At 43.6% G+C, this 23,087-nt stretch overlaps 1 protein-coding gene across 1 annotated transcript in view; it reads right to left on the minus strand.

The window, feature by feature from the left end:
• Window positions 1-243: 243 nt before the first annotated feature.
• The window catches only part of pla2g4ab (phospholipase A2, group IVAb (cytosolic, calcium-dependent)), a 59,925-nt gene continuing 37,081 nt past the window's right edge, over window positions 244-23,087 (minus strand). The window contains exons 13-18 of the mRNA XM_055943697.1: window positions 19,066-19,131; window positions 15,469-15,711; window positions 14,874-15,058; window positions 14,486-14,675; window positions 7,744-7,901; window positions 244-2,233 (exon numbers count right to left, since the gene is read on the minus strand). Coding sequence (XP_055799672.1) covers window positions 2,096-2,233; window positions 7,744-7,901; window positions 14,486-14,675; window positions 14,874-15,058; window positions 15,469-15,711; window positions 19,066-19,131 — 980 coding nt within the window. The 3' untranslated portion in view covers window positions 244-2,095. The remainder of the gene's footprint in view (window positions 2,234-7,743; window positions 7,902-14,485; window positions 14,676-14,873; window positions 15,059-15,468; window positions 15,712-19,065; window positions 19,132-23,087) is intronic.

Genomic DNA, 23,087 nt, shown 5'->3' on the forward strand with positions numbered 1-23,087 from the left:
CAAGGTATTTCCTTTCATAAGCCTAAAATATGTTTTCCAGTCCAGTGAAAGTTACAGTGTGTGTGTGTGTGTGTGTGTGTTAAACCTCTGATTTCCGGGGTCTACATGGTCGTGAATTCAAGCATCAAATTGCCATTTCTATAGTGGAAACATTGCATGAGATGAATAGTGTTGGCAAGTACTGCTACAACCAGGAATTCTTCCCTTTTCCAAGCCACAATAACATGTATAGTGGGTGTTGGATTACCGAGAAAGAAGACAACTTGGACTTTTATTCAATTACATGTACGTTGTACATAAACATGGTGTATGTTATTGGTTAAAATAATAAAAAGGACATAGTAAGAAAAGCAGAAGTGTATGACTACACTACTTGGGTCCTCTCAGTTTCAAATCCTTTTAACACTTTATTTCCCATAATTGTAAAAATTGCAAAAAAACATAAAACAAAAAAAACAAGACTATTTACTGTAGTCCAAGACAGCTTTACATGAAAAAAAGACATATGTCATACTATCCATATACTCATTCTACCTAAGAGAATAACATCCATTGAATAAAAAGGTGCCACACAGGTGTCCTGAAAAGATCAAGCGGAATGACTGTCATTGCTTGTGCGACGTGGCACAAAGTTCAGTATGAAATGCAATTCAGTCTGAAAATAGCCAACAACAATATGACAATCTCTGGGAGACCTAAAGCAGTGGTGGCTGCTGAGGGGAGGACGGCTCTTAATAATGGCTAGAACAGAGCAAATGGAATGGCATCAAACACATGCAAACCAAGGTTTCTTGGAAACCATGTGTTTGATGTATTTGATACCATTCCACTCCAGCCATTACCACGAGCCCGTCATCCCCAATTAAGGTGCCACCAACCTCTTGTGACCTAAAAGTAATAAAAAATAAGGTTAAAGGGTTAAAGAATGCAGAAATATTAATTTGCACAAAAGAAAATACACAGTAAAAACACACAAAAAAAAACAAGTTGCCAGCTAGAAATAATTTAAGTTTGGGCTACTGTGATAAAAGCTTAAGAAAATCACCTCTTTTACATAACATTGTTTTAAAAACTAGGCTGAAATGTGAGCTCAGGCAGACCATGGTCAGCAGACAGGGTTTTCTGTTCTGTGTAAAATTCCACAGCACACTGGATACCCTTTGACCCCTGCAAGTGTAGGTGTAGTATGTCAGATACTTCTCTTCAGACGCTGCTGCAGGTGTAGGTGTAGTGTTTGAAATTCCATTGTGTGCCGACAAGAGCCGTGAAGCCATCACACCACACCCTCTCCAGGGTTACACCCCACCCCTCTCACCCCACCTCAGCACAGACACACCAGACCATATCTGGTGTGTATGGGAGGATGGTGGGGGTGAGGAGGGGTCACGGTGGGAGGAAACTACTCTGCCCCAACAAAAAAAACTTGATCCGAATATATAAGGGGAAGCCTGAAATAACACAGTCAGGAAAATAAACACACTCTAACGTGAGAGAGGACTATAAAGGAGGCAGACAGAAAGGCCGTTTCTATGGTGTTGAGTGTTGTTTGTTGTTGGAGCCACTCCCTGCGTTGAATAAACATAATTGAGATGTTTGAGGAATTCAGACGGTTGCACTTGGCTGTGTTTTAGTAGTTGGCATCGAACACAACCTGATGGTTTAAGGACGCCTCTTCTTCTATGGTTTCCATGGTTTCCTATGAGATCACTTGTTTAGATCAGTAACAACTGTTTACAACTATACTATAGGAAAACCCTGCTACATTAAAAACACATAATACATACATGAGTAGCACTTATAAAAATGGAAAGTCAATTAAGGAACCTTGAGTTTAGTTTACTGCTATTGGGACATCTCTTCAGACTTTATATCACTCAACTTTAGGGTCCAGAACAAGTCTTTGTCATGTTGTTCAGTGATATCCACCACAGGTTTCCATGATTTACACCAAACCCTCTTCATTCACATTAGATGGACAAAACAAACCAACAAAGTTTCCCTAATGAAAAAATGTAAAAATATAGGAAAATCTCCACTCTCCAATGCCACAGTTTCGTCTGATAGCTTGACCTTGCTCTTCCCGGCATTCCGGCTCTCACTTCCGGGGTTTCTCCCGCGTCTCCCGCTTCAGGAACATTTTGTTCTGGATCTCGTTGAGTGAGAGGGACACGGAGCAGCGGGATGGATTCTCCTTCCTGTACATGATGCTCTCCTTAATGGCATCTTTTATCACCTGGTCAAGAGAGAGGTGGATGGAGGAGGTGGAATGGATAAAACACTCTGTATTAACCTACACAAGTGGTTAGTCAATTGACCGTTAACAAGAAATCATAATTAATTGAAATGTGGTTAGAGGTTAGATAAAAAACAATTAGCATAGGCCTACACAGATGTTTGAAGTTCCATGTCCGTTCCATGTCCGGGGGACCCCTAGTTACTGACGGATAATTGAGCAAACATTGATGTTGCTGGATTGTTTTACATACATTACATCTGCCTGGCTGAACTGACATTTACGTTGTTGGAATATTGTTTTACATACATTAGTTCTGGCTAACCGAATTGACCTCTTTGTTGAGGGTGGTTTGAGCAGGAATCAGGAGCAGGAATCAGTATCTACCTACATACAGTACTTCTGTCATTTCGAGAAACCCCTTTAGTCATTGGCATATTAGTTCTGACCGACTGAACTGACCTTTTGATTCGTGGGATCTTTTTAGACAGCCACACACAGTGCATAAGAGCCAGAACAACTTAATGTGGCTCCAGCATTGGCTCCAGCATTCAAATTGACCTTTTATTTATTTTATTTCACCTTTATTTAACCAGGTAGGCTAGTTGAGAACAAGTTCTCATTTGCAACTGCGACCTGGCCAAGATAAAGCATAGCAGTGTGAACAGACAACACAGAGTTACACATGGAGTAAACAATAAACAAGTCAATAACATGGTAGAAAAAAGAGAATCTATATACAATGTGTGCAAAAGGCATGAGGTAGGCAATAAATCGAATAATTACAATTTAGCAGATTAACACTGGAGTGATAAATCATCAGATGAACATGTGCAAGAAGAGATACTGGTGTGCAAAAGAGCAGAAAAGTAAATAAATAAAAGCAGTATGGGGGGTGAGGTAGGTAAATTGGGTGGGTAGTTTACAGATGGACTATGTACAGCTGCAGCGATCGGTTAGCTGCTCGGATAGCAGATTTTTAAAGTTGTTGAGGGAGATAAAAGTCTCCAACTTCAGAGATTTTTGCAATTCGTTCCAGTCGCAGGCAGCAGAGAACTGGAAGGAAAGGCGTCCAAATGAGGTTTTAGCTTTAGGGATGATCAGTGAGATACACCTGCTGGAGCGCGTGCTGCGGGTGGGTGTAGCCATCGTGACCAGTGAACTGAGATAAGGCGGCACTTTACCTAGCATAGCCTTGTAGATGACCTGGAGCCAGTGGGTCTGACGACGAACATGTAGCGAGGGCCAGCCGACTAGGGCATACAGGTCGCAGTGGTGGGTCGTATAAGGTGCTTTAGTAACAAAACGAATGGCACTGTGATAAACTGCGTCCAGTTTGCTGAGTAGAGTGTTGGAAGCTATTTTGTAGATGACATCGCCGAAGTCGAGGATCGGTAGGATAGTCAGTTTTACTAGGGTAAGTTTGGCGGCGTGAGTGAAGGAGGCTTTGTTGCGGAATAGAAAGCCGATTCTTGATTTGATTTTGGATTGGAGATGTTTGATATGAGTCTGGAAGGAGAGTTTGCAGTCTAGCCAGACACCTAGGTACTTATAGATGTCCACATATTCTAGGTCGGAACCGTCCAGGGTGGTGATGCTAGTCGGGCGTGCGGGTGCAGGCAGCGAACGGTTGAAAAGCATGCATTTGGTTTTACTAGCGTTTAAGAGCAGTTGGAGGCCACGGAAGGAGTGTTGTATGGCATTGAAGCTCGTTTGGAGGTTAGATAGCACAGTGTCCAAGGAAGGGCCGGAAGTATATAGAATGGTGTCGTCTGCGTAGAGGTGGATCAGGGAATCGCCCGCAGCAAGAGCAACATCATTGATGTATACAGAGAAAAGAGTCGGCCCGAGAATTGAACCCTGTGGTACCCCCATAGAGACTGCCAGAGGACCGGACAACATGCCCTCCGATTTGACACACTGAACTCTGTCTGCAAAGTAGTTGGTGAACCAGGCAAGGCAGTCATTAGAAAAACCGAGGCTACCGAGTCTGCCGATAAGAATATGGTGATTGACAGAGTCGAAAGCCTTGGCCAGGTCGATGAAGACGGCTGCACAGTAATGTCTTTTATCGATGGCGGTTATGATGTCGTTTAGTACCTTGAGCGTGGCTGAGGTGCACCCGTGACCGGCTCGGAAACTGGATTGCACAGCGGAGAAGGTACGGTGGGATTCGAGATGGTCAGTGATCTGTTTGTTGACTTGGCTTTCGAAGACCTTAGATAGGCAGGGCAGGATGGATATAGGTCTGTAACAGTTTGGGTCCAGGGTGTCTCCCCCTTTGAAGAGGGGGATGACCGCGGCAGCTTTCCAATCCTTGGGGATCTCAGATGATACGAAGGAGAGGTTGAACAGGCTGGTAATAGGGGGTGCGACAATGGCGGCGGACAGTTTCAGGAATAGGGGGTCCAGATTGTCAAGCCCAGCTGATTTGTATGGGTCCAGGTTTTCCAGCTCTTTCAGAACATCTGCTATCTGGATTTGGGTAAAGGAGAAGCTGGGGAGGCTTGGGCGAGTAGCAGCGGGGGGGGCGGGGCTGTTGGCCAAGGTTGGAGTCGCCAGGAGGAAGGCATGGCCAGCCATTGAGAAATGCTTGTTGAAGTCTTCGATTATCACGGATTTATCGGTGGTGACCGTGTTACCTAGCCTCAGTGCAGTGGGCAGCTGGGAGGAGGTGCTCTTGTTCTCCATGGACTTTACAGTATCCCAGAACTTTTTGGAGTTAGAGCTACAGGATGCGAATTTCTGCTTGAAAAAGCTGGCCTTTGCTTTCCTGACTGACTGCGTGTATTGGTTCCTGACTTCCCTGAACAGTTGCATATCGCGGGGGCTCTTCGATGCTATTGCAGTTCGCCACAGGATGTTTTTGTGCTGGTCGAGGGCAGTCAGGTCAGGAGTGAACCAAGGGCTATATCTGTTTTTGGTTCTGCATTTTTTGAACGGAGCATGCTTGTCTAATATGGTGAGGAAGTAACATTTAAAGAATGACCAGGCATCCTCAACTGACGGGATGAGGTCAATATCCTTCCAGGGTACCCGGGCCAGGTCGATTAGAAAGGCCTGCTCGCAGAAGTGTTTTAGGGAGCGTTTGACAGTGATGAGGGGTGGTCGTTTGACCGCGGACCCGTGGCGGATACAGGCAATGAGGCAGTGATCGCTGAGATCTTGATTGAAGACAGCAGAGGTGTATTTGGAGGGCAGGTTGGTCAGGATAATGTCTATTAGGGTGCCCATGTTTACGGATTTAGGGTTGTACCTGGTGGGTTCCTTGATGATTTGTGTGAGATTGAGGGCATCAAGCTTGGATTGTAGGACTGCCGGGGTGTTAAGCATATCCCAGTTTAGGTCACCTAACAGAACAAACTCTGAAGCTAGATGGGGAGCGATCAATTCACAGATGGTGTCCAGGGCACAGCTGGGAGCTGAGGGGGGTCGGTAGCAGGCGGCAACGGTGAGAGACTTATTTCTGGAGAGATTAATTTTTAAAATTAGAAGTTCGAACTGTTTGGGCATAGACCTGGAAAGTATGACAGAACTTTGCAGGCTATCTCTGCAGTAGATTGCAACTCCTCCCCCTTTGGCAGTTCTATCTTGACGGAAAGTGTTATAGTTGGGTATGGAAATCTCCGAATTTTTGGTGGCCTTCCTAAGCCAGGATTCGGACACGGCAAGGACATCAGGATTGGCAGAGTGTGCTAAAGCGGTGAGTAAGGCAAACTTAGGGAGGAGGCTTCTGATGTTGACATGCATGAGGCCAAGGCTTTTTCGATCGCAGAAGTCAACAAATGAGGGTGACTGGGGACATGCAGGGCCTGGGTTTACCTCCACATCACCCGAGGAACAGAGGAGTAGTAGGATGAGGGTGCGGCTAAAGGCTATCAAAACTGGTCGCCTAGAGCGTTGGGGACAAAGAATAAAAGGAGCAGATTTATGGGCGTGGTAGAATAGATTCTGGGCATAATGTGCAGACAGGGGTATGGAGGGGCGCGGGTACAGCGGAGGCAAGCCCAGGCACTGGGTGATGATAAGAGAGGTTGTATCTCTGGACATGCTGGTCTCAATGGGTGAGGTCACCGCATGTGTGGGGGGTGGGACAAAGGGGGTATCAGAGGTACGGAGAGTGGAACTACAGGGTCCATTGCAAACCAAAACAATGATAATGAAAACTAGCCTGAACAACAGTATGCAAGGCATATTGATATTTGAGAGAGACATACAATAAGGCATAAAGTGATTGCAGGTCTTGATTGGGAGAGCTAGCTAAAACAACAGGTAAGATAACAGCAGCAATAACAGGGTGTTAGTCTAACACAGCAACAACAGGTAAAAATGGCGACGACTAGGCAGAGAGGGTCGGATTAACTACACACAGATCCTGAGTTAAAGCACAGAGCCGACAGGTAAAACACAAATAAACAGAATGGAGTACCGTGAATTAATGGACAGTCAAGCATGCATCAGCTATGTAGCCAAGTGATCATAGTGTCCAGGGGGCAGCCGTAGATGGAGCAGAGGAGGCCTCCACTAAGCTAGCACGCGGCGTATAAAGTTAGTAGCCCGGGGGGTGGTCTGCTCAGACGGAGGGGGTCTGGCGCAATGGCGCTAGCGCTAGCTCTTCAGCTAGCCGGCAGATGGGCCTAGCTCGAGGCTAGCTCAAGGCTAACTGGTGCTTGCTTCGGGACAGTGGTGTTAGCCAGTAGTAGCCACTCGGTTGCAGCTAGCTAGCTGTGATGATACGGTGTAATTGTCCAGAGCTTGCGTCAGGAATCCGGTGATGTGGTAGAGAGAAAGCAGTCCTATATGCTCTGGGTTGATATCGCGCTTGCAGCTAGCCGGCAGATGGGCCTAGCTCGAGGCTAGCTCAAGGCTAACTGGTGCTTGCTTCGGGACAGAGGTGTTAGCCAGTAGTAGCCACTCGGTTGCAGCTAGCTAGCTGTGATGATACGGTGTAATTGTCCAGAGCTTGCGTCAGGAATCCGGTGATGTGGTAGAGAAAAAGCAGTCCTATATGCTCTCGGTTGATATCGCGCTTGCAGACTGGCAGGTGTTGGCCCGGTATTGAAGCTGGCTGTGTCCGAGTTGAGGGTGAAGACCGCAGCAGTGGCTAACTGACTACTAGCTAGTAGCTAGTTATCTGGCTAGCTTCTGCTTGGGGTTACGGTTCTAAAGTATAAAAAAAATAGCAGGTCCGTACCACATTGGGTGAGGCGGAATGTAGGAATGTATATTCAGTTCCTAGATGGAAAGTGAAATTAAAATATATACGAAATGTATACGAAAAATACGAAGACTATTTACTATTTACACGCTACAGGACAATACAGGACAATACAAACACACGTCCGACTGCTACGCCATCTTGGAACCATATGTTTGAACATTCCATATCGACATTCCCTTTTTTAGAGCTCCTAATCGATCTAACTCTTCCAAAGACTATCCGACCTTCTAACATATTTAGAAATGGATGTACAGTAGCCAGTGGTGATGCAGTTGAAGGTTGAACGTACCTCGATGTTGTTGAGTGTGTTGAACTCCATGAGGTCGTGGAGCTGTGTGAAGGCCTGGTTGGAGTACTGGAAGTTAAACGTGGAGTACGGCGTCTCAGGGTCGTCGAAGATGTCAAAGTCAGCCATCTCCTTCTCCTTTTCCGTCTCACGAGGAACTCCTTCAAACACACAGCAACAGGATGATATGTACTTCAGAAAGTATCAACACCTCTTGACTTTTTCCACATTTTATTGTGTTACAGCCTGAATTTAAAATGGATTCAATTGAGATGTTTGTGTCACTGACCTACACATAACACCCAATAATGTCAAAGTGGAATTAGACATTTTTACAAATTAATAAAAAATGTAAAGCTGAAATGTCTTTAGTTTAATTAGTATTCAACCCCTTTGTTATGGCAAGCCTAAATAAGTTAAGGAGTAAAAATGTGCTTAAAAAGTCATGGACTCACAGATAAGTGTTTTTAACATAATTTTTTTATGACTACCTCATCTTTGTACTCCACACATAAAATGATCTGTAAGGTCCCTCAGTCGAGCAGTGAATTTCAAACACATGTTCAACCACAAAGACCAGGATGTTTTTTACAATGACTCACAAAGAAGGGCACCTATTGGTAGATGGGTAAAAAAAAAGGAGACTTTCAAAATCCCTTTGAGCATGGTAAAGTTATTAATTACACTTTGGATGGTGTATCAATACATCCAGTCACTACAAAGGAAGAGTCAAGAGGTGTGAATACTTTCTGAAGGCACTGTATGTCCTTCAGGATGATAGTGACTATGACTAACTATTAATTGGTCATATACCATTCTTTCCTTGTGTGACAGTGATAGCTAATACTAGCCTATATCATATGACTCATTCAGAACTATGGATGTTTCAGCCCAAGCTCCAGGGTGATGGTGAGCTGTCAACCCGTTTTAACAAACGATGGCTAGTCATTTTATTTACTTTGAAATTTCTCCTCCACTCGGGGCAATACGACTGCCTGTTAACATCTTATTACTGTAACAGTATCTCTTAAATCGTGAGTTATGCCTCTGAATGTCGTGGGTTCAATCCCAGTGCCGGGCACTTGTTTAAAAAATATATATATTTTAATTTGTCTTTTTTAACCCTAATCTCAAACCTTAAAGGAAACATTCACTTAGTTTTAATGTTATATCGTTTTTGAGACATGTTCTATCAATGCAAGCAGGCAGAAATACAGCTAGTATGGCGAGTTTCGCATCATGTACAGTGGGGAGAACAAGTATTTGATACACTGCAGATTTTGCAGGTTTTTCTACTTACAAAGCATGTAGACGTCTGTAATTTTTATCATAGGTACACTTCAACTGTGAGAGACGGAATCTAAAACAAAAATCCAGAAAATCACATTGTATGATTTTTAAGTAATTCATTTGCATTTTATTGCATGACATAAGTATTTGATACATCAGAAAAGCAGAACTTAATATTTGGTACAGAAACCTTTATTTGCAATTACAGAGATCATACGTTTCCTGTAGTTCTTGACCAGGTTTGCAGACACTGCAGCAGGGATTTTGGCCCACTCCTCCATACAGACCTTCTCCAGATCCTTCAGGTTTCGGGGCTGTCGCTGGGCAATACAGACTTTCTGCTCCCTCCAAAGATTTTCTATTGGGTTTAGGTCTGGAGACTGGCTAGGCCACTCCAGGACCTTGAGATGCGTCTTACGGAGGCACTCCTTAGTTGCCCTGGCTGTGTGTTTCGGGTCGTTGTCATGCTGGAAGACCCAGCCACGACCCATCTTCAATGCTCTTACTGAGGGAAGGAGGTTGTTGGCCAAGATCTCGCGATACATGGCCCCATCCATCCTCCCCTCAATACGGTGCAGTCGTCCTGTCCCCTTTGCAGAAAAGCATCCCCAAAGAATGATGTTTCCACCTCCATGCTTCACGGTTGGGATGGTGTTCTTGGAGATGAACTCATCCTTCTTCTTCCTCCAAACACGGCGAGTGGAGTTTAGAACAAAAAGCTATATTTTTGTCTCATCAGACCACATGACCTTCTCCCATTCCTCCTCTGGATCATCCAGATGGTCATTGGCAAACTTCAGACGGGCCTGGACATGCGCTGGCTTGAGCAGGGGGAGCTTGCGTGTGCTGCAGGATTTTAATCCATGACGGCGTAGTGTGTTACTAATGGTTTTCTTTGAGACTGTGGTCCCAGTTCTCTTCAGGTCATTGACCAGGTCCTGCCGTGTAGTTCTGGGCTCATCCCTCACCTTCCTCATGATCATTGATGCCCCACGAGGTGAGATCTTGCATGGAGCCCTCGACCGAGGGTGATTGACCGCCATCTTGAACTTCTTCCATTTTCTAATAATTGCGCCAACAGTTGTTGCCTTCTCACCAAGCTGCTTGCCTATTGTCCTGTAGCCCATCCCAGCCTTGTGCAGGTCTACAATTTTATCCCTGATGTCCTTACACAGCTCTCTGGTCTTGGCCATTGTGGAGAGGTTGGAGTCTGTTTGATTGAGTGTGTGGACAGGTGTCTTTTATACAGGTAACGAGTTCAAACAGGTGCAATTAATACAGGTAATGAGTGGAGAGCAGGAGGGCTTCTTAAAGAAAAACTAACAGGTCTGTGAGAGCCGGAATTCTTACTGGTTGGTAGGTGATCAAATACTTATGTCATGCAATAAAATGCAAATTAATTACTTAAAAGTCCTAGATTCCGTCTCTCACAGGTGAAGTGTACCTATTATAAAAATTATAGACCTCTACATGCTTTGGAAGTAGGAAAACCTGCAAAATCGGCAGTGTATCAAATACTTGTTTTCCCCACTGTATATATTTCTGCCTGCCTGAACGGCAATAGCTCAGATACACATGAAAATATGACTCTGGGAATCGATAGAACATCCCTAAGAAATGCACAAAAAAAGATATAAGATTCAAAATGGTTGACTCTTTCCTTTTAAATGTATCGTTCTACTTATCGTTATAACATAAATTCAGGAAATGTATAAAGATATGGGTTTTTGTCGCCCAGCTCTATGTTGAGCACTGAGCAGTTTGACTGACGGTAGAGCTCTGCTATCCGACTCGAGTCCGACGGGCCCCGACATTATACATCGAGTCAGGGCCGGGTATGGTCTGTTTTTCCATCAGTAACTCGGGTATGGGCAAGGCTCGGGTATCACTAAATCGATCACAAACATTTTTAAACTGAGACATTTGCTTGTGCTCTGCTGCGCAATACAGCCATATCTGACTTAGATCAAAGATCATAACATGGTGTCAGAAGTGCTTCAATTTCAAATATATTTCACAGAAAATAATAATGTTCCTCGAGTTCTGTCAGAGTTTAGTGGTAAAAAGTAGCTAACCACTAACTGCTTTCTCATGTCTCATCATTGAGCAGAGCAGCCCAAGTGGAGCCGTTGCTTTGGATACTCACAGACCCAGAGCCACCATGAGCAGAACGCATGCAGAGTGAGCAGCGCGCAGGGAGCAAGTGACAGACAGAGAGGAGCAGCTAATGGATCTACTAACAGAGGAGGTTATTTCTGATTTTGGGTTTCGGGCAGGGTCGGGCCTTTAAATTTGGCAGAAGCAATCGGGCATGGGTAGGGCTTAAATTTCATGCCCAAGCAGGGCTCTAACTGAGGACGTGGACTAGACAAAACGGCCACACACTACGTAATCTGTTGCCTGCAGGTACGGCAACTATTTCCGTCTGCCTTACGAGGTTGGGTTGGGTTGTTAAAACATGTCTTCTCATGTATTTCCTAATTCCATGAATGAATGATCACTAAATGATGGCACACTTGTCACTGACTCTACAGGGGAATACCAGACCAGTGATATGACCTACTCTCTCTCCTACACAACACAAATACAGCAGAGGATGTATACATGTGAGTGTTCCTCGTTCGTGAGGCCCTAAAACACTATAATTCAGTGTGTGAGCAGAGGAGAGAGGCCTGGCCAGTGTCTACGTGTCCCTGTCTCCCTATGGCCGATGATGTTTACCCTGTTTACACACACTACGCTCTCAGCATAGTAAGAGATTCCCAACATAGCACCTGGTCATAGATCTTCTCCTTATGAGTCACCTTCCCAGGCAGCTTGTAAGATATCAATCCCACACACAACCCTCTTTTCTAGCATAAACCTTCAACTTCCTTAGGAGCATATTCCCTATGGGCAAACACTGTGAGTAAAGAGCGTACTCTTATGTATGGAATACACTACCGTTCAAAAGTTAGAAATGTTATGTTAAATATCTAGCAGAAAATACTCTTCATGACACTGTCATGGAGCATTATGACCATCCTGTGTCACGTTACTTGGACTAAGTAAATATACTTTATGACATTGTCAAGAATCATTATGACCATCATAATCATATAAGTCAGATAGGCCTAGTCATTTCTTAGGGTGTCTGGTCCTGAAATCTTTTTCTGCATTCATCCCAGTCATCAGCAACAGAACATTAAATAAAGGTTAAAAAAAAAGTACAGTATGCTAGGGCAGTCCCCGACAAAATGTTCCATATATAGACACATCCTATGTGTTTTTATCAAATCAACTATATGCACTGAGCTTGTCTGATGCTTTAAGCAAATTGTTTGATTAAATAATTAAGACACACAAATGACTAGAGGACCGCAATTGACTTGATTGTGCTGGGCCTGGCTCAGACTTGCTGCACTGTGTTAAAAAAAAAAACTCTCCTCCCTGCTGCAGCGACCACCACAGAACATCAATAGTGTGTATCACGCTGTACGTGTTGCTGAAGCTGCAACTTATTCACAGCCATTTCTGACTGAAAATTTCTGTTACCGAAATCCATCATTTGTTAAGAAAAACATTCTCTATTCCCTCAACCCTTGCTCTCTTTATGTGACACATATATGCTTTACATGCACGTGACCAATAGGGCCTGACATATAGCATATCATTATCACATCAATAAACTGGTTATAAACTCGATAAACTGGTTATAAACTCAGGGGCTCCCGAGTGGCGCTGTGGTCTAAGGCACTACATCACTACAGACACCCTGGTTCGAATCCAGTTTGTATCACAACCGGCTGCGATTGGGAGTCCCATAGGGCGGCACACAATTGGCCCAGCATCGTCCGTGTTTGGCCGGGGTAGGCCGTCATTGTAAATAAGAGTTTGTTCTTAACTGACTTGTTAAATAAAGGTTCAATAAATAAATCAACTGCCAACGTAACACATGACATAAAAATGAATGCACACGACGTGACAAATAAACTTGAAACGGGGGAATGTTTACTGGTTGCACAGGAGGTAAAGGGGAAGTCAGATGTGTGGAATAAATTTGACTAGTTGTGGAAAATACTGGAGATCAAGAAAAATAAGGTAAGGAGCAAGTGCTGCGTACATATTATGTGTACCAAACAGCTGCTGTTAGATTACCACCATTTTTCTGACCGTTTGGAACGACGTAAACAACACCAAATAAATTGTAAGCGTATTAGAGAGTCTGTTGTAACGTTTTTTTTTTTTTTTTTTGTAAAGCCTCTATTACATCAAAGTCTAAAAACAGTCGCATTCATTCGCTAATGAAATTTCCCGAAATAGAACAGTTTAGGCCTATTTATTGTTTAAGCTAATTATTTAATGGTTGCGTTTGTTAATTTATTTTAAAACTAAATTGCTTGATTCCATTTCACGTCATGAATAACTCGTATGCTGTGTGATGACATGAACAAATAAATTATTGATTGATACAGTAGCCTGTATAAGTATTGAAATATAGGCCTAAGTAAGTTACAGTATTAAGACTAAACAGGATGCTCTCTTTGGCCTACAGCTCGATGGTGGTTATACAAGGCTGCTATACTAACCCTACTAAGGATAATGACATTACTTATTATTATAATGAGGATCATAATAATAGTAATAATAACAATACGAAGGAGATCAAGGAAAAAGGTGGGTTATTATTATTATTATTATAAATTATTATTTGTAACAGTGTAAACAACAGTAAATACATTATAAATAATACCAGAGAGGCTGGTCGAGCAAAATAAGTGTAAAACCTTTATTACAGCATAGCAAAGATTAAAAACAGCAAGAGGCTTGGTGCTCACGGAATCATTAGACTTCCAACCCAACAGTAAAACAGGCAACAGAAGCAGGATCTGTCTTATTTCTTTATATATGGATGATTTATAAAGTCAGGCACATTTAACGGTTAGGCTATTGATTACAGACCTAATTAAGTTGGGGTTTCCTCTCTCCTCACTTTTCTTAGACAATTAAGGCAAGGGCTATTTTCTCGTCTCCTAACTCCGTTGCTGCCTCCGCCACATTGTTCTCAACACCGTTTAACTTTACTATTATGCACATAGCAACAAGCGCCAATTCAATAGCGCACTGATGTGTTTCAGAACCGCGGACAGCGACCATTTGTTATGAAAAACTGTATTTGCATTGCACCATTGTACATAATTTAAGTCTTAGAACGATGGACTATGCCATCGCCACGGCCTCCACAATGGATCAGTCCACTCAACCAGGCACGAATCAGACAGGTGTCTTATACAACATGATTTTCTTTTTCTTTTTTCTTCTTCTTGTAAACCAAACTACTGCTCGACCAAAGAAATCTAATATATTTCACATACACAACCTGTACAGACATGCATATGGTATACACAAGAGTTGTGGACTCGAAAACGAGTGACTTGGTCCTACCTCAGGTATACAGTACACATACAGTACTTACCAGGGGCTTTGAACGTCCTGAAGTTGATGTTGACCAGGACAAAATGGATGACAGTGGGGCAGTTCCGTTCCCCCTTTTTTGGCTTGAAGACGTAGCACTCTTTCAGGCCCTCGCGGTCAAACACTTTAGGGTCGATCTTAGGGAACGGCAGTTTGTTCATCCGGGCCCACTTCTCAGCCAGCAGAAGCTCCTACATACCAAACACAAGTCAAAAAGCTAGCCTCTTGAATTACTATTGCATAGTTCAATTATTAAAACTTTTATCCTGACATCTTAATAATCACACAGAAATTGCTCACAAAAAAATAATCAATGATAAAATGAAATAAAGACATAAACATTTTAAAACCAGGAAGTACTGTCAGGTGGCGCTTGTCATCACAATGACCTTAAAGGGCGGGCTGGAGTCGCTGGGGCGAGCTGAGAAGTCGAAGGAGATGATGAGGTCGACACCACGCTGCGGCCGCAGGATGAGGGGGTACGGGAGGTTATAGGTCAAACCACTGTCTACTATATGGATCTTCTTACTCTTCACGTCCAGGGGCTCGTAGATATCAGCAAACTCATCGGGGTCTGAGAACGTTATGGAATACGATGCAGAATAAATACAGAACGTGTTAAGGTAGAAATGAGTAAGGGAATTTATGTGGATGGGTATGTGTGGGTGTGTGTGTGTATGGTCATACTATAGCGGTTTCCATTTGTACACAGTCTGGCATTTAGTAACACTATTGTGCTGTAACTGTCCTGTAATTGAGGCAGTTTTATTATGCACTCAGACTTAAATAAAATCACCACCATAACCTTTCAATAACTCCACGGTAAGTCTATTGAATAGTACACAGCTCCAACAAGAGCTCTATAGCCAAGTTCTACTGGATCTAGAATCTGCTTTATTTAGACTGTAACAGGTATACAGGTACATCTGGAATCTAGAATGTGTTACATCCAGAACTCCTGGATCACCAGATTTGACATCTGACCTGTGACAGCATCCACCTCATCCTCGACGGAGGCACAGGAGTTCTGGTACATGAAGTCTCCGAAGGTGGAGAAGGGCATGTTGGTGTTGAGGTTGAGGCCCAGCATGAAGTTATGGACCTTCCCCGCCCGCCCCTCCCTTGTGTTGAACAGGGAGGAGTCGCTGAAGAGGGAGGTGATCATTCGCTGGACCCAGCTGTTCTGGGCGGTGCGTTGGTACTCATCATCTGGGTTCTCACTGCCTCCTGGAAAGGAGAGAGATATTGAAATCAGGAAAGTTGCAAGGGAGAGAGAAGGGGACAATGTTGATAAAGAGAGGCACATGGGATGTACTTGTAGGCTTACAGGATATTTGGTAGCTAGAGGTGCTTGATAGTCCTTGATCTGAAGTGCACACCTGTAGATCTTGACTTTTCTCCCTGGCACTTACAGTTGAAGTCAGGAGTTTACATACACTTAGGTTGGAGTCATTAAAACTAGTTTTTCAACCACTCCCCAAATTTCTTGTTAACAAACTAAAGTTTTGGCAAGTCGGCTAGGACATCTACTGTGTGCATGACACAAGTAATTTTTCCAACAATTGTTTACAGACAGATTATTTCACTGTATCACAATTCCAGTGGGTCAGAAGTTTACATACACTAAGTTGACTGTGCCTTTAAACAGCTTGGAAAATTCCAGAAAATTGTGTCATGGCTTTAGAAGCTTCTTATAGGCTAATTGACATCATTTGAGTCAATTGGAGGTGTACCTGTGGATGTATTTCAAGGTCTACCTTCAAACTCAGTGCCTCTGCATGACATCATGGGAAAACCAAAAGAAATCAGCAAAGACCTCAGAAAAAAAATTGGAGGCCTCCACAAGTCTGGTTTATCCTTGGGATTTCCAAACGCCTGAAGGTACCACGTTCATCTGTACAAACAATAGTACGCAAGTATAAACACCATGGGACCACGCAGCCATAATACCTTTCAGGAAGGAGACGTGTTCTGTCTCCTAGAGATGAATGTACTTTTGTGCGAAAAGTGCAAATCAATCTCAGAACAGCAAAGGACCTTGTGAAGATGCTGTAGGAAACAGGTACAAAAGAACCTATATCCACATTAAAACGAGTCCTATATTGACATAACCTGAAAGGCTGCTCAGCAAGGAAGAAGCCACTGCTCCAAAACTGCCATAAAAAAGCCAGACTACGGTTTGCAACTGCACATGGGGACATAGATCGTACTTTTTGGAGAAATGTCCTCTGGTCTGATGAAACAAAAATAGAACTGTTTGGCCATAATGACCATCATTATGTTTGGAGGAAAAAGGCGGAGGCTTGCAAGCCAAAGAACACCATCCCAACCGTGAAGCACAGGGGTGGCAGCATCATGTTGTGGGGGTGCTTTGCTGCAGGAGGGACTGGTGCACTTCACAAAGGGAAGGGAGGAAAATTATGTGGATATATTGAAGCAACATCTCAAGACATCAGTCTGGAAGTTAAAGCTTGGTCGCAAATGGGTCTTCCAAATGGACAATGACCCCAAGCATACTTCCAAAGTTGTGGCAAAATGGCTTAAGGACAACAAAGTCAAGGTATTGGAGTGGCCATCACAAAGCCCTTACTTCAATCCCATAGAACATTTGTGGGAAGAACTGAAAAAGCATGTGCGAGCAAGGAGGCCTACAAACCTGACACAGTTACACCAGCTCTGTCAGGAGGAATGGGCCAAAATTCACCCAACTTATTGTGGGAAGCTTGTGGAAGGCTACCCTAAATGTTTGACCCAAGTTAAACAATTTAAAGGCAATGCTACCAAATACTAATTGAGTGTATGTAAACTTCTGACCCACTATGAATGTGATGAAAGAAATAAAAGCTGAAATAAATCATTCTCTCTGCTATTTTTCTGACATTTCACATTCTTAAAATAAAGTGGTGATCCTAAATGACCTAAGACAGGGAATTTTTACTGGGATTAAATGTCAGGAATTGTTTAAAACTGAGTTGAAATGTACTTGGCTAAGGTGTATGTAAACTTCCGACTTCAACTGTAATTGATCAATCAATCAGTCCACACACCTGAATACCCAGGTATAATACTATCACATACAGTATATACTGTAAAGTAGGTATATTCAGTCTGATAGTACAAGGACTGGAGTTGTGACTGGAGTTGTAAACCTGTGCCCTTTTTACTTACACATGACCAAGCACCTTCCCTCTCTATCATCTCTCTCTCTCTCTCTCTCTCTCTCTCTCCCTATAATCTTTCTCTATCATCTCTCTCTCTATACATATAATCTCTCTCTATCATCTCTCTCTCATCTCTCTTTCTAATCTCTCTCTATCTCTCTCTCTCTCTCTCCACAACACTAACACCTACCACCTATAAGCAGAGATTGATCACCTCAGAGGCTAGCCACCCACACATTCTTGACCCACAACAGGTTTAACAGAGACAAAAAAAATCCTCAGAGCCATTATCTACCAACCACACCCACATTAAAAAAATACTACAGTTAACTATAGAATACTACAGTACTTACTATAGAATTCTATAGTAAACTGTAGTATAATGTAGAATACTATACTACACTGTAGTATCCCTCAAACATGTAGTACTTGAAATGTTGTATAAAATGTGTAGTATACTGTAGAATACTATAGTACATTCTACAGTATTATCCACAAAAAAAGCACTCAGGTAAATACTACAGTAATGTCCACAAAAACACTAGACTTTTTGATCAATATTAAATACTACGGTATTTCATTTGAATATACCAGCCCCTCCCCCTCACCCTATCGCAATTTGTGCCAGACCATATATTGTGTTCCCTACAGGTTGTAGAAAAGAGCAGAATCCCTGAACGATCTGTTCAGACCCCAGTCCTAACTCCCTACAGGTTGTAGAAAAGAGCAGAATCCCTGAACGATCTGTTCAGACCCCAGTCCTAACTCCCTACAGGTTGTAGAAAATGTGCTCTTCTAGTATTTCTCCAGTAGGTTTCCTGAAGGAGAAATAATCGACTTCTATGTCAAAGATAATAAAACAAAAACACCACAGTAAATGCTATATTACAATCAACAGAAACACTACATTAATTACTATATTATATACTACAGTTATATTTTACTACAGTATTTATACTATAGTTACCTGTAAATACTACATAATACAACAGTAACTAGTACAGTATTCACTATAGTATTTATACCATAGTAAGTATACTATAGTATTTTTTCATGTGGGCACAGAGACAGCCACGCTAGCTACATCTGCTAAGAACAACCACTGACAGCGAGTTGAACCTGATGCAACACGGTTGGTTTAATTGCCAGGGGGTGAAATTAAGTCTGATGCACTCGCTCAACTTATGTTCCAGCATGATGCATACATACATAAGAATGTGTTATAATTAAATAAAGGAAAGAGACGTAACGTATGAAAAATGCAGCGTCGGGGCGGTGACTTCCCAGAAGCAGTTTAAATACGTCAAAACAGAAGCTGATGCATTGCAGAGATTTGTTTCAACCAATAGACCATACACTCCTTCAGGATTCTGTTAATTTCCTATGAATCGATATGCTTCATGGGTATTGTAGTCCTCACCTTTCCGAGGCTCCTCGTCATTGTCCATACTCTCCTCCCCCACGATGTGTTGAGGTTTTATCTGTTCTGTGGGAAGAGACAAGGACATCTTCCTCAATCACACTTTCACTCACATCCAAGTCTTCAGTCACCATCTCAAAAACGCAGAGCTTACCATGGCCTAACCGCTGTCCAATTCACTTTCAATTGTTTAGGCCCTACCTTTTTATAAACTAATGGCTTACATAACAAACACAATAAAACAATCGGCATATAACATAAATCAGTCAGTTCTTGGAATGTGTGTAGGCGTATATGTGTAGTCACTGCACTTGCAAGCTGATATGTACTGTATTGTTGTGTAGGTGTGGGTGTTGGTGAATTACCGGTATGTGTGTGTGTGTGTGTGTGTGTGTGTGCATGTTGGTGAATTACCGCTGTGTGTGTGTGTGTGTTGGTGTGTTAAAAGGTAAAAGAAAACCTCAACAGCCCATTAACCAAACATCTTCATAAGCCTTTATAAATAGTGACAGGAAGCTGAACATAATCTTTGTCTCCATTGAAGGGAATCACACCCTCATCTGAGAAACCCCAGGAGAAAGTTATTTTTGGAACCGATTGACGGGTGTGATGTGAGTTGGCATCAGGTACAGCTGTCACTCGCGTGTCACATAAAGCTGCGTAATAGGAAACAAGACTACAATGGGAGGTGCAGTTGGCTTGCGTTGTGCAGAGCAGACACGACATATTGGAATGGGGACTGTGGGCTAACACATCAAATTGGAACTAAGCTTTTGAGATTAGCACAATTAAGTGCCTCCAGGTATCAGTCACTGGGACAATGCTGTATGAGCTGCACTGTAAGTAGATACTAAAAAGGTGTATGCAGGGCTCTTAATTAAACATGTTCAATGGTAGCAGTAGTGCTCCCAACTTTAAAAAGTTAGGAGATTTTAAAAAAAAAGTTTGAAAATATAACCTATATGAATTCTAGATACTTCTGAAGCATACACTACATTACCAAAAGTATGTGGACACCTGCTCGTCGAACATCTCATTCTAAAATCATGGGAATTAATATGGAGTTGGTCCCCCCTTTGCTGCTATAACATAATCAACTCATCTGGGAAGGATTTCCAGTTAAAAACACATTTTTATTTACAATGATGAGCTACCCCGGGCCATGCCAGCAGCATACCACCCTGCATACCACTGCTGGCTTGCTTCTGAAGCTAAGCAGGGTTGGTCCTGGTCAGTCCCTGGATGGGAGACCAGATGCTGCTGGAAGTGGTGTTGGAGGGCCAGTAGGAGCCACTCTTTCCTCTGGTCTAAAAAATATCCCAATGCCCCAGGGCAGTGATTGGGGACACTGTCCTGTATAGGGTGCCGTCTTTCGGATGGGACGTTAAACGGGTGTCCTGACTCTCTGAGGTCATTAAAGATCCCATGGCACTTATCGTAAGAGTAGGGGTGTTAACCCCGGTGTCCTGGCTAAATTCCCAATCTGGCCCTCAAACCATCATGGTCACCTAATAATCCCCAGTTTACAATTGGCTCATTCATCCCCCTCCTCTCCCCTGTAACTATTCCCCAGGTCGTTGCTGCAAATGAGAACGTGTTCTCAGTCAACTTACCTGGTAAAATAACGGTAAAGTAAAAATAAAAAAATAAAAAAGCCCTAACGACGCTAGGCCAATTGTGGACCGCCCTATGGGACTCCCAATCACGGCCAGTTGTGATACAGCCTGAAGTTGAACCAGGGTCTGTAGTGACGCCTCTAGCACTGAGATGCAGTGCCTTAGCCCACTGCGCCACTCAGGAGCCCTATGAACATAGACAGGGCTCTAACTCCTCTAGCTCCACAATGAGATGCAGGTCAGGAAGCAGGCTGTTAGCCAGCCTGCCAGCTTAGTGGAGTCTGCCACTAGCACAGTCAGTGGAGTCAGGTCAGCTATCCCCATTGAGACCGTGTCTGTGCCTCGATCTAGATTGGGCAAAACTAAACATGGCGGTGTTCGCCTTAGCAATCTCACTGGAGTAAAGACCTCATCCATTCCTGTCATTAATGAAAGAGATTGTGATATCTCACATCTCAAAATAGGGCTACTTAGTGTTAGATCCCTCACTTCCAAGGCAGTTATAGTCAATTAACTAATCACTGATCATAATCTTGATGTGATTGGCCTGACTGAAACATGGCTTAAGCCTGATGAATTTACTCTGATAAATGAGGCCTCTCCTCCTGGTTACACTAGTGACCATATTCCCTGCGCATCCCACAAAGTCAAAGATGTTACTAACATTTACGATAGCAAATTTCAATTTACCAAAACAAAACGACTGCGTTTTCATCTTTTGAGCTTCTAGTCATGAAATCTATGCAGCCTACTCAATCACTTTTTATAGCTACTATTTACAGGCCTTCTGGGCTGTACATAGCGTTCCTCGCTGAGTTTCCTGAATTACTATCGGACCTTGTAGTCATGGCAGATAATATCCATATTTTTTGGGTGATTTTAATATTCACATGGAAAAGTCCACAGACCCACTCCAAAGGGCTTTCGGAGCCATCATCAACTCAGTGGGTTTTGTCCAACATGTCTCCGGACCTACTCACTGCCACAGTCATACTCTGGACCTAGTTTTGTCCTGTGGAATAAATATTGTGGATCTTAATATTTTTCCTTATAATCCTGGACTATCAGACCACCATTTTATTACATTTTCAATTGCAACCAATAATCTGCTTAGATTCCAACCAAGAATCTGTTACAGATCCCCCGGTACTGCTGCTCATTCGGTTCACCAGTTCCGGAGGTCGACGTTACCGGCCTTCTAGACTTCACTGAACTGGGAACATTATCCTCAATCCCGGACTGTCTTGTCTGATTACGCACACCTGGTTCCCATTTCATCTGATTAGTATGTTATATATGTACCCTCCGTTCCCCATTGTCCTTGTCGGTTATTGTTCCCATGTCCGTTGGTCGTATGAGTACCTCTGCGTTATTTCAGCTTCTGTGCTGCGTCTTTTGTGCATTGTGTATTACGGGTCTCGTTTCGTGTCTATCTATGAGCTTTACCCGAGCCTGTTTGTTTGGGTACACCCCAGTATTTTGTATACGTGTTTGGTTTGGGCATATTAAAAAACCCTTATTATGTATTCCTTCACCTGTCTCCAAATCCTTTATACCAGCGTGACAGAATAACTGACCAACAAATGGAGACAGCAGGAAAGACCGAGATGGCGACCATTGTAGGGACAGTACAGCACCACGAGGACTGTCTCTCCAGACTCGGTATCGCCATGGACAGTGTGCTGGCAACCATCCTGCACTTGGAGCGGAACGTGCGGTCTCCAGCACCAATTCTGGTATCAAATTCCACACCACAACCTACCACCGTTCAATCGGAGCCGGTCCGTGGGATACCCCTGTCCCTCCCGGAGCACTTCGACGGCGAGCCAGCAAGATGCAAGGGTTTCCTTCTACAATGCGACCTGTACCTCGCTCGCTACGCCGAGGCTGTTTCCGGAAGAGACAGGGTTGCCACCATCATCTCGGCACTGACCGGACGGGTTCTGGACTGAGGTGCCGTGGTCTGGGAGACAGGCTGACCCGAGGTCGTCCTACAAGCGCTTCAACCTCCTCTTCCGCTCGGTGTTTGATCATCCTGTGGAGGGTCGAGAAGGGGGTGAGAGTGTATTCCGACTACGCCAGGGAGCTAGGACTGCCTTGGAGTTCACCCTTGAGTTCCGGACCATCGCGGCCTCCGCCGGATGGAACGAGTTGGCTATGGTGACCGTTTTGCGGGAGGAGGTACAGCTGGAGTTAGCCTGCCGTGATGACAACCTGTCACTCGACCAACTCATCAGCATTGGACAACCTCCTGCGGTCCCAAAGTAAACCTGCGCAGAATCCGCAGCACATGGCTACACCAGCTCCGTGGCCAGAGCCGATGGAGGTGGGCTCGGCACGTTTGCCCGAGGCAGAGCATACGCATCCCTTTGTATTCCCCTACAGTCGCCCATTCTGGTTCGAGGC

This window comes from Salvelinus fontinalis, chromosome 14, assembly GCF_029448725.1.
Source record: "Salvelinus fontinalis isolate EN_2023a chromosome 14, ASM2944872v1, whole genome shotgun sequence".
Taxonomy (NCBI): Eukaryota; Metazoa; Chordata; class Actinopteri; order Salmoniformes; family Salmonidae; genus Salvelinus; species Salvelinus fontinalis.